At 40.1% G+C, this 12,116-nt stretch overlaps 1 protein-coding gene across 1 annotated transcript in view; it reads right to left on the bottom strand.

The window, feature by feature from the left end:
* The window catches only part of LOC125257434 (sialoadhesin-like), a 103,283-nt gene extending 91,553 nt beyond the window's left edge, over window positions 1-11,730 (bottom strand). The window contains exons 1-6 of the mRNA XM_048173761.1: window positions 11,182-11,730; window positions 10,692-10,763; window positions 10,173-10,532; window positions 8,839-9,150; window positions 8,486-8,754; window positions 8,265-8,352 (exon numbers count right to left, since the gene is read on the bottom strand). Of these exons, the coding sequence (XP_048029718.1) occupies window positions 8,615-8,754; window positions 8,839-9,150; window positions 10,173-10,532; window positions 10,692-10,755 (876 nt within the window). The 5' untranslated portion in view covers window positions 10,756-10,763; window positions 11,182-11,730 and the 3' untranslated portion in view covers window positions 8,265-8,352; window positions 8,486-8,614. The remainder of the gene's footprint in view (window positions 1-8,264; window positions 8,353-8,485; window positions 8,755-8,838; window positions 9,151-10,172; window positions 10,533-10,691; window positions 10,764-11,181) is intronic.
* Between the last annotated feature and the right edge of the window lie 386 nt (window positions 11,731-12,116).

The following is a 12,116-nucleotide window of genomic DNA, read 5'->3' as shown; positions in this document are numbered from 1 at the left end:
ACCGCACTGTTTTTGTGTATGTCCCTTAAAATGCAAATGAGCTGGTGCTCCCGCCAGGGCTGCGTTATCCTAATGGGCAACATGGGCTGCAGCCCAGGGCCCCGAACACTAGGGGGCTCCCCGAGACAATCCTCTTTTACGTTCATCGTCGTCACACACACGAATCAAGAGTCACAGGCGCAGCGGACATGCACGCAGGAATACAACCAGGACAGTGGCGTAGCGTCTGGGTATGCAGGGTATGCACGTGCATATGGGCCTGAGTGGATTGGTGGCCTGCTATTACGGGCTTAACACCAAGGTATACTTCAGGCGTTCGCATCACGTAATTTTCGTCATCAGGAGTGTTCGCAGATGTTCGTGCGTTCATTAGCCCAGGGCCCCGCGAAGGCTTAACGCGCCATTGGCTCCCGCCCCCCTATTCAGAAGAGGGCGGAGCTTCTAGAGCTTGTGCTCCGGTATGACAGCAATAACAAATCAGGTCAGCAGTTTTGTGTCTGTCTGGAAAGCAATATCCCTTGTTTGGCTGCTCTGTTCTGATGTGCTGGCCTTTGCAAATAAACATTCCACTATTAGTACAAGCTTAATATCTTTACAGAAAAGTCAGTTATCTGATTGTACTGTGCATAATAAATGAGCATTTATGAATTACACAGACAGGGAGCACAACGCAATAAAAATAACAACATAGCTGGTCTCATGGTGCCATCGCGTGCTATCACAAACTTTATAACTCCCACAAGTGATTATGAGCTTGACAAATTCAAGCGATTGACTTCACATTGCTTTCATATGCAATTTTTAACTACCACATTCCTATTAATGATCATTCTGGAAGCACGTAAAAGCAGCATCAGTGAAAACTGACAGACAATGGTAGCTTTAGTAACAATAGCCTTACAGAGTGCCAAGAAGCTCTTTCAGAAAGACAATTTGGACAAATGCATGATTCTTACTTCTTCTGGAGGTGTAGCTGGATCACGAACAGTTAGCACTGCTCCATCCTTCAGGAGAAACTTTTGTGCAAAACCTGCTTTATTCTGACCCTCATTCACAAAGTCTGGTGTAAAATTATTAGCACAGACATAAAAAATTTCGGTAGAGTTGAGGGAGCATTTTCTTTGAAAACAAAATTAATCCACCTCATCTTCAGTGGCTCAGATTTTGCAAGTAAATGGAGAGAGCTATGTGGATTAATCCATCCATCTACAGAACGCTTAAAACGCTTGGGAGACATTCTCGTCAGTGCAGCAATGGCGGACTGTGTACAAATCACTGTGAACTCCCTCAGGGTGGTTCTATATTAAAATGGCAGTGTCTGTTAACATCCGTGGCATCACATTAGAACCATGACTGAAAACAGGTCATTGGGAGAATGCTTATGATTTATGGGGATTAAAAAAAAGAGTGGGTGGATTTTTATCACTATAGGGTGGTTGTGTAAAAGTGAATTTTGCATAATAGGTCCCGTTTAATGTATTCAGCCTTTTGTTTAGATGTTAAAACCAGAGAAGTGCTCCGTTCAACCAAGACACAATTTCAAAAACAAAAACAAAACATGATATCATTACATAGTTATCTTTATTCAAGATTATTATTATATTTCACTCGCCAACACTCAAACACTCAGAGTGTTTTAGTACCAATTGAGCATCGTTTAAACACCACAGCCTACCAGAGTATTGTTGCTGACCATGTCCATCCCTTTATGACCACAGTGTACCTTCTGATGGTTACTTTCAGCAGGATAACACACAATGTCACAAAGCTTAAATCATCTCAAACTGGTTTCTTGAACATGACAGTGAGTTCCCTATACGTTCCCTATACGAGTTCCCTATATGTTTCCCTATATAAATGGCCTTTACTGTCACCAGATCTCAATCCAATAGAGCAGTGTTGGGGTGTGGTGGAACGGGAGATTTGCATCATGTATGTGCAGCCGACAAATCTGCAGCAACTACATGATTCTGTAAGCCCTCTGTGAAGAGCATCTAAAGTTTCTAATCACAACATGTTTTGCAGCTTTGGGCTTTGTAGCCAATCACAGACATATCTGTTGAGCGTGTGAACGCAATGGCCAATCAGATGTGTTTAAGTCATTCAGGTCAGAATCTGCTCAACACCGCTCAAAATGTTAGAATTTTTGTTCTGCACCCTTACGAATCCTTTCATTAACAAAGTATAAACACTGAAATAAATAAAAAATGTAAATTTATATACAATCATAAAATGTCAGCTACACTGAAAAAAAAAGTGTGTTGAATTTACATGATTTAATACATCGGTACATCGGTACCACATGAATAAATTAAGTTATACATATATAATTTGTTAATTTAAATTCAACATGATGAAATTAAGTAATATTTAAGTGATCCAATTAAGTAGTCTCAAAGTTAATTTTGTAAGGTTCATTGATTCGTGATTCATTCTTTCAAAACATTCATTCATCCAATATGTTTTTATCATTCAATTCAACCTTCATATATGTGTTATGTGATTCATTCATTAGACTGGACTAAATAGTCAACAGTCTATTAGCTAACAATAGTGCACACACTAGCACGTTAAATGTTAGTTTTCAGCTCAAAGCTGAACTTGAATTTGAAGCACCAGCCTAAGCAAATGCCCCACTCTTCTCTACAATGGTAACCCAGTGAAATTTAAAACGTTCTAATTGCAATATAAGTGAACACTGAACACTATTAAACACAATTCATGATGGGAACTAACAAGCACCGCCTATTTTCAGTTAACTGAACAAAATTCATTCATGTAATCCCAACACAAATGGATTAAGTAAACTTCAATACTAGATCTATTTACATGGATTAAACACAATGACATAAAGTTAGGACAAAATGTGTAGGAGTTGTGTTGCTTTAGCTCATTTTAATCAAGTAATTTGAACAAGCAGCATAAATCATTTTTTCAGTGTAAAAATGGCATGTAGTACAAATAAAAATAATCAATAACCTTTTGTTCAATTAATGTGACAATAATTACATAATGACAGAGCAACATTAGTCATTTCCAATCAGTTGTTAGTCCTTTTTTCCCATTAAACAAAATAACAATCAGGTTTTTTTGTGATAATTTTGGCTTTGTTGAGGTCTGGAAAATGGAATTGAACCTTTCTTTGAATTGCATCAGAATTTTTAATAAGAAAGTAATACCATAGAAAACATCAGCTTTTTTGTATGTTCCTCTTGAAACTGAATTAAAGGCTTAGCAGCACTAGCACAGTGAGTAAAATGTGGATTACAAACATTATTCTTTTTTAAGTACACTTTAGTTCACCAGAAAGAGAGTTTCAACATACAACAGTTTTAATAAAAGAAAATTCAAAGGGTACCAGAAACCAATGCAACAAGGACAGCAACCGACAATGAACAGAACAAACTCAGGAGTATAAATGCACAAGACAATGATAAACTAAACTAGACACAGGTGAGTAACATAATTAGTAACCAAGGAAACAAACAAGAATATAGGGCCTGTCCAAATACCCACACTTTCAGTCTTGGACACTTGAAACTGCGCGACAAGAGGTAAGTGTGCAAGACTGTCCCAGGTCTGAAAAATGGCAAAGCGCAGTACAATTTACACACACTAAATTCACATTATCTAATACTGCTCTGAAACATATCCTGTCATTCATCACATTCAGAAACGTATGTACCCGGATTTCACATCATGTCTAGGAAAACATTCCAGTTTAAGTTAAATTAGTTAGATGTTACATATAATTTGTTTGTAAAGCATAAAGTGTTGCACATTGTATTGGTGCAGAGACTGCAGATATTATATATAGTTTGTAAAATGTCCGAAAATGAAGCACCATAATCATGCAGTCTTCATGCCCACTTGCACACTCTGGCTAAACTCCGGGAAAGCGTCATGTAAGTAGACAAGTGGTCAAGTTCAAAACCGTAATGGTATTTGGACAGGCCCATACTTAGGAACCATGACAACCAAGAAAACAGGAACTAAACACAGGAACTAAGAAAACAGGAACCATGAAATGAAAATCAAAATAAGGGTCCTTGAGCCGAAATAAACAAAACTAGATGTGACAAGGTGAAAACTAAAAACTAAAATACTCCAGTCTAATCAAAAATTGACAATTTTACTCAATATTTGGGTGATATGGAATTATGCGTTTTACAGCAAACTGTATTGAACCTGCCTCTGTTTATTAGTAAACTATTATCTTTAACCCTCCTAAATTACATTTTCATCTATTGAAAGTGTTTTTATCTGTATTTCGTAACTTGAAGTTAATTTACCATCCTATTGAAGAACTAATATCTGTTTTGTACCTTTATAATACACTGACAACCACAAAACACAGTGGTGATGAGAGTCACATGATGAATCAAAGCTCATCACAAGCAGCTTTTCCACCAGCTGAGAAGGACAATACTAATATAACACCAACATGGTAACAAGTAATTAAAATTGTAATTAAAAAAATTGTAATTTAAAAAAATGCAATAAACATTAATTTAACAACATTATATATAATATAAAACCCTAATTAACTAAGAAAAAATAAGAGGAAACAGAGTTATTTCAACAAAAATCCATCAAATGTGAAGTGTCACGCAAGGAATAATGGTAATGTCGATTTACTACTGTAAATTATACAAGTACTTGTTCTTTTTCACTTTCAAAAACTGAAAATTTAACAGTATTTTACTGTAAAATTACATGAAATGTAGTTATATTACAGTTATCCCCCCTATATAGTACAGAAACTTTCTGTTAACCAATGAACAGTTTTTCACCATAGCATTTTTACAGTCTTTTACCGTTAAAATATGATAATTTTTTACAGTGTAGTTCATATGAACTAATATGAAAATATTTCTAAATGATTCTTAGTTCATGTTCATTTCACCTTTTAATAATACAATATTAAAAAGTTGTATCAAAAGTTGTTTCTGTTAACATTATTTAATCGACCTGAACAAACATGATCTAACAATGAACAGTTGTATTTTTTATTAACTATTGTTAATAAAAATTAATAAATACTGTAACAAACAGCCTATAGCAGTAGTATGTTACAGATCCCTTGTTCCCCTGGACTCCAATTCCCATGATCCTCCTGTTCTCCACACCTGCACTCACTTCCCTCGTCATCTCCCCATCTTCACGGATCACCTGCACCTGGACTCTATTGTTAGCACTCCCTTTATATTGCACTCACTCCCTTCACTCCTTGTCCGTCTTAATGTTATACTACATGTATGTTTGGCTCTGTTTACCCGTGTTCATTAAAGTATTGTCATTATTGGTGGAAATCCGTATTTGCATCATCCTTCTACCAGCATACCATAACAGAAAGACGGACCTTAAAACCGACTAGATTTCCACAGAAAGATGGAGACTTTCCCCAGCTACCGGGCTCCAGCTTCTCCAATGCCTCTCTCTCCTTGGACTGCTGGCGAACGCCTCATTGGGCTTCTTCAGGTGGGTCGTTCGCTGGAAAGTTTATGTGGAGGAGTTCGTTGAGCTTGCCTTTTTGTCTGACTGGCCTGAAGTATGTTTGATCGCCCTGTTTCTGGATGGACTGGACGACAACACTATCCGTTTTGATGAACCAGATTATCGTTTCTCCTTAAGCGAAACTATCAATTTAATTTTGTGGTTAAATGACTCCAAATTCTTCGTGGATAAGGTTCAGGATGAGTGTTTGTCTCCAGTCCAGCCAGAAACACGGCAGGCCGGGCCAGTCAGTCAGCCACCGTCTTCCTCCGCATACCCCTCCAGCGAACTTCCTGCCTGTTCCACGCTGGACCCACACTCCTCCGCTGGGTCCAGGAAGCGGAGGAGGAGGAAAAGAGCTACTCCAGCCCCCTCCGAAAAGTCTCCAGCCTCTTACGAGCCGCCAAGAGATGCGGTGTGGCTTATTGACTTTCTCTCCGAGCCAGTAGCTCCAGCCCTCTCCGAGCCAGTAGCTCCAGCCCTCTCCGAGGAGGTTCTAGCCACACACAGGCCGCCATGTGATGCGGCCTGGTTAATTGACTTTTGGTCCGAGCCAAGTTCTCCAGTCTCCGCCGAGCCAAGTTCTCCAGTCTCCGCCGAGCGAGCATCTCCAGTCTCCGCCGAGCGAGCATCTCCAGTCTCCGCCGAGCGAGCATCTCCAGTCTCCGCCGCCGAGCCTGCATCTCCAGTCTCCGCCGCCGAGCCTGCATCTCCAGTCTCCGCCGCCGAGCCTGCATCTCCAGTCTCCGCCGCCGAGCCTGCATCTCCAGTCTCCGCCGCCGAGCCTGCATCTCCAGTCTCCGCCGCCGAGCCTGCATCTCCAGTCTCCGCCGCCGAGCAAGCAGCGCCAGCCTCCGCCGCCGAGCAAGCAGCGCCAGCCTCCGCCGCCGAGCAAGCAGCGTCAGCCCCCGCCGCCGAGCAAATCCGCTCCAGCCGCCGCAGAGCAATCCGCTCCAGCTGCCGCCGCCGAGCAATCCGCTCCAGCCGCCGCCGCCGAGCAATCCGCTCCAGCTGCCGCCGAGCCAGCCGCTCCTACTATGAACTGTGTTTTTGAACCCTCCAGCCCAAAGACTGTGTTCCCTCCCTGCCTCCCTCTCCCGCCTCCTCCCACTAATGTCCTCAATGCACCTCCACCTCAAGCCACCTTACCCAGGACTCCACCTCGGCCCGTTGGTCCAGATGCTCCCCCTTGGCTCCAACCTCCCTCATCTCCACCGTGGCCCATCAGTCCACCAGTTCCGCCAGGCTCCATCCTCCCCCCGGTTCCGCATCAGTCATTCGTCGGCCTTCCCTCACATCAGGACTGCACTCCTCGGTGTTCTCCTCGTCCCTTCGTCCCTCACGCTCCGTTGGCTTCCTCACTCCCTCCTGCGTCCCTTTGGTCAGCTGTCGCTCTGGCTCCTCTACAGCCTTCTGGAGCCCCGCCTGCGCCTCGGTCGGCTGAGCCTGCAGCATCGCCCTGTCCCGCCGGATCCTCACCGCCACCTGGGATCGTCGGCAATTCGGCTTCGGCTCCTGACCCGCCATGGCCGCCTTCGGCTCCTGACCCGCCATGGCCGCCTTCGGCTCATGACCCGCCATGGCTGCCCACGGCTCCTGACCCGCCATGGCCACCCACGGATCCTGACCCGCCATGGCTGCCTTTGTCCCCTGACCCGCCATGGTTTTTGGACCTGCCCTGGAGACCTCCACTCCAGTCTACTCCTCCCCCTGCACCGGCATGAGGTCTCCAGGGTGCCCGCCCCCCTCCCGGTCGTTACATCTACGGCGCGAGGACGCGCCTACCGGGAGGGGGAGGTACTGTTACAGATCCCTTGTTCCCCTGGACTCCAATTCCCATGATCCTCCTGTTCTCCACACCTGCACTCACTTCCCTCGTCATCTCCCCATCTTCACGGATCACCTGCACCTGGACTCTATTGTTAGCACTCCCTTTATATTGCACTCACTCCCTTCACTCCTTGTCCATCTTAATGTTATACTACGTGTATGTTTGGCTCTGTTTACCCGTGTTCATTAAAGTATTGTCATTATTGGTGGAAATCCGTATTTGCATCATCCTTCTACCAGCATACCATAACATAGTAATAGTAGTAGTATATTTATTTGTCTCTTCACAGAGCAATTTATACAGCATTCAACATCACAAACACAAATAATATAAAAACATCACAAAATTCACAGCTATGAAACCCAGGCATTTAACAATGGGCCGTCTTGATCATTGTTAGTTAACTAATTAATCTTAACTAATGGGACCCTTATGTAAAGTGTTACTTGTTTTCTAACCAGATACAAAAGACGCAGTTGTTGTTTTGTTCACAACACATCTGTATATTATCCAAGACGATGACATTTTCTGTTAAATCATAGGTTTATGATTCTGATGTGTAATAGTTGACAGTCATTTCAATTGGTGGAAAAGTCAATCGCTTCATATTGATTCTCGTTACGGCATCTGTCATTACTGTCTTTTCATGAAAACATTTTGATAAATGCAATCGATCTGTACACGACCCTGACAAAGCAAAAAACTATAAAAAATAATCATTATTTATTCTAACATTTTATGTGAATATCTACTTATAAAGTTTCTCATTAGTAATGTCAATAATGATGTCCACTAAAAAAAAGAATAGAATTACCTGATCCATTTCTCTAACAATGGATTCGCTGGATGCTTTTTCCTTTTGCACCCTGTATCGACAGGAAATTCATAAATCATAAACATGAACATTTGTGGAACATCATATTTAGTCTTTGGGTACCTTTTTAAAAGTGTTGCCAGAAGAAATAACAAGAGTAAAGCTGAAATTCCTCCTACACAGCCTGCGATCAAAGGCACCAATAATTCTACTGGGTGGCAGATAAAAACAGAAATAAGCAGAAATTGGTGTTCAGTAGATTATACACAACATGAAACAAGGTCAAGTCATAAAACCGAAACTTTGATTATAATTAGCATGTCAGATTTATAAATTAAACTCACCTGCCACAATAAGCTGGATTTCTTCTGACTTCTGATTACCATGTTCATTCTTTGCTGTGCAGAAGTACCAGCTTCCACTCTTCCTATTTACAGTAAAGGTCAGTTGTTCTCCAAAATCCAGCTAATTCTTTAATCCTTTCCACGTTTGTACCAGGTGTAGTTCATGTTATTTGATGGACTGGCTTTGCTTTTGCAGGTCAAAGTCACATTAGTGCCAACAGAGACTGAAGCAGATGAATCGATGGTGATGTGAGTTTCTTTTGGAGGAACTTGAGGGCAAAATAGATAAACTATTACTATTATAATAGTACACATCTGAACATGAAAGAGCAAAACTACTCCAAATCTCTTACACAGGACTCGTAGCATCACGGTGGTCTCCACAGTTGAGTCATTAGATGTTTTTCTTGGATATGTAGCAGTGCAGGAGATGTTCCTTCTGTGGTCCATGTATGAAGCTTTGAAGGTCATGTGTGAAAACACCGTTTTATCAGGTTTCTCCTGTAACTGTGTTGTAATGTGGGCAGATTCAGGGATGTTGGACCAGGATATTGTAGGAGGTTGTTTGGGGCAGGGGGCTTGAGCAGAGCAGTTCAGATTGACTGTTGTTTCCTCCATCACTTCTTTCAGATCAGTGGGTTTAAGGATGAGAGGTTGTGGTGAATCTACAGGGCAAAAAGTACACAGTATAAAATACAGGGAAATAAAATGACTACATACTACACAAAGACTATAAACATACCTAGAAAGGATTTTTTTCCTTTTCCAAATCCTTAAAAATCTTGAGAAAAATATATTGTAAAAGCATAAGCATATATTTTTAATTGTGTATTTTAGTGAAAACCACACTGCTCACAGAAATCAGTTTATTCATGTTGGATTTTCTGTAAAGTTTGTCTGAGTTAAAGTTAGCAAATTGTTGTCTTTTCTTTCCTAGTTTGATGAACATCTGACTAAAATAGCTGCTTGAACAAACAAACAAACAAAAAAAAAAAAAAAAAAAAAAAAAAAAAAATGTAGGGCAGGGCTTGATTTTGTCCTTCAGGAACTGATTGAATGGTTGTGGTTTGCTACTGATAGACAGGTTGTCCAGGCGGCATGCCGAATTTTTTTTTTCTGTCATTTGGCCAAAATCTCATGTCATTAAAGATGAAGTGCTTCACACAGGCTATTTAAGAATATATGGTTCAACAACAAATGACAAACAAATACAGTCGGTCCAAACTGTGTGCAACACTTCATCCATGATAAAGGTCGGTGGAGTTATCAGGTTTTACCAATATATTGAAGGTCTAGAGGAGTTAAGAGGTTTAGTCAAAGCTCTTTTTAATACTTTTCAGTGTTCAGATATTTGCAAAACCCACAGACAGACATAAAGGGTGACCAATAGTAATGATTAAAATAAAAATGACAAGGTTTCCACCTGACAGTGACGATATATGTTACATAGAGAAGAAAAGACTATCACAAGTTCTGTTTCATACAGACTTTAATGAGACCAATCTGGCTCCATATAGGTAAAGCTTAGTGAAGCATCAAATGTAGCATTTTGTTTATTCATGGAGGACACCATATTAATTTTAATTACAAAAATATTCAGGGACTAAATCATTAACCATAATCAGTCAGTAATTTTAAAATTGTCACAACATAATTCAAATGTTTTACAGTGGAGACCTGTACTTACCCGAGACAGAAATGTAGATGGGATTCTGATATGTGTATTTCTGACCCGTATTTGTTTCCACCCTGAAGTAGTAGTTGTCTGAATGATTCTTCATCACATCATAGAAAACAGTGGTACATTCATGCTGACTAAGATTTCCAAGTATCTCTATATGACTGAATCCTGTGATTATGTTTGAACTTCCATTAAAAACTACCAAACTCCCTGGATTGAGAAAAGATTGGTACTTCTTCATCCAGAAGCCAAATACAGTGTCTGTGTTCATCAAATTGATCACTGTCCCATTAAATCTGCAAGGTATCTGCACACAAGAGCCACTCAGTGCCTTTATTCTGCTGGGCAATTCTGCATATACAAGTTCTGAAAATAGAAAAGCAATATAAACATATAACATAAAACAATATAAACATAAAACACTTCAAATATCTTGTTTTGCAAAATGAATGTAATACAGAACATATAATTAAAGCAAAATTAAACAAAATCAAAGCTTTTCAGTAGACAGCACAAGGAACTCACCTGAAGATACCAGCACAAGTTCATTCGTTATGAACAGAAAATTCATGAACAGAACGACATTCATCTTGAGAGCTGCAGATACAAACACACACAAAGACACTATGAAGACTATTCACAGTTCAAGAAAATTTTAATTTTTTGAAAGACAGTCCCAAATCTTTAAGCATTATATTTTCTCTATGTCTCCTCATTATGATTAGTGTTTTCATTTTAATATTATATCTTACATGAATATATAATAATTCATTGTTTTGGTTGCACTTTATTTTAAGGTGTCCATGTTACAAAGTAATTATACATATACGTACTGAGTAATACTAATTAACTTACTATAGGATTAGGGTGTAGTTTAGGGTTAGTTGCGGTAATTATGCAGCTTATAATTACTATAACTACATGCAAGGACACTGTAATATAAAGTGCTACCTTTTTTTTTTTTTTATAATTTTTAAAAATGCGATAGTCTTAAAAATTGATAGACCATTCTTACCTAGAGCAGCACAATCTGTAATTCAAGGAAAACAGAAGTGAATATTTTTTTTTGTTTTCACATACAATTACTATGCAAATATTTTTAGACATAGTTCCGCTTTGGTTTTACCATGACCAAATTTAAAAACAAACAATGCTCAAGTTCCAAACATGCTGTAATAGAGGGTATGCATTGACGCCACTTTCCTGCCGGAACACACTCCCTCAGCTGGACTTAGTGGCAAAAGAACCTGCTGCATGACTGGATTAAATGGGGATAACTGCGAAAACATCAGTAAAACAAACGATTACACTAAACCTTGGGCTTGAAAGTTATAACATGTCAAAGAAACCTAACCCATGGATACTGACATGCAGCCAGGAATCGTGTTTCCTGACATTTATGTGCCTGATTTCGAGGCCGGGGAAATACATAAATCTAATCTGCCAATGAAAGCCTTATATAACTACCAACATGTTCTCCAACCAATACGACCATATAGGTCATTTGTCACTTCCCTGAAATACAACCCATAGGAGCGTTTGCTAAAGTTGCGCCCCTATCGACAACAGGACACTTTCATTCTAATGCATTGTTCCCTTTTATCTGCGTCGTATTTCGGGTTTCGCGTAGCTCAATTGGCAGAGCATTGCAATAACAATAACAATATGCAATCATGTGATCATGCGATCATGGGTTTGGGTTTAGGGATGGGGTGGGTGTTAGTCATTAATAAAAAAAAATAGTTTTGCTAAATGGAAATAGGAGAAATGGTGTAAAAAGACCACACATTGCATTTAAATGAACACGCATTTTGATTGGTAACGACAGTTAGGCTATACGTCATTTCATGACGACAGACGTAACACGACACTGTCATTATTTTTACGCCAGCTAGAGGGCGCATGACTTTAAAATAATAAATCGTCGTAATAAGGTGCTTGAAAAATTAC

Source organism: Megalobrama amblycephala, linkage group LG22, assembly GCF_018812025.1.
Source record: "Megalobrama amblycephala isolate DHTTF-2021 linkage group LG22, ASM1881202v1, whole genome shotgun sequence".
NCBI classification, from domain to species: Eukaryota; Metazoa; Chordata; class Actinopteri; order Cypriniformes; family Xenocyprididae; genus Megalobrama; species Megalobrama amblycephala.
Note: the sequence above shows the minus strand (reverse complement) of the source record. Positions and strands in the feature narration are given on the sequence as shown.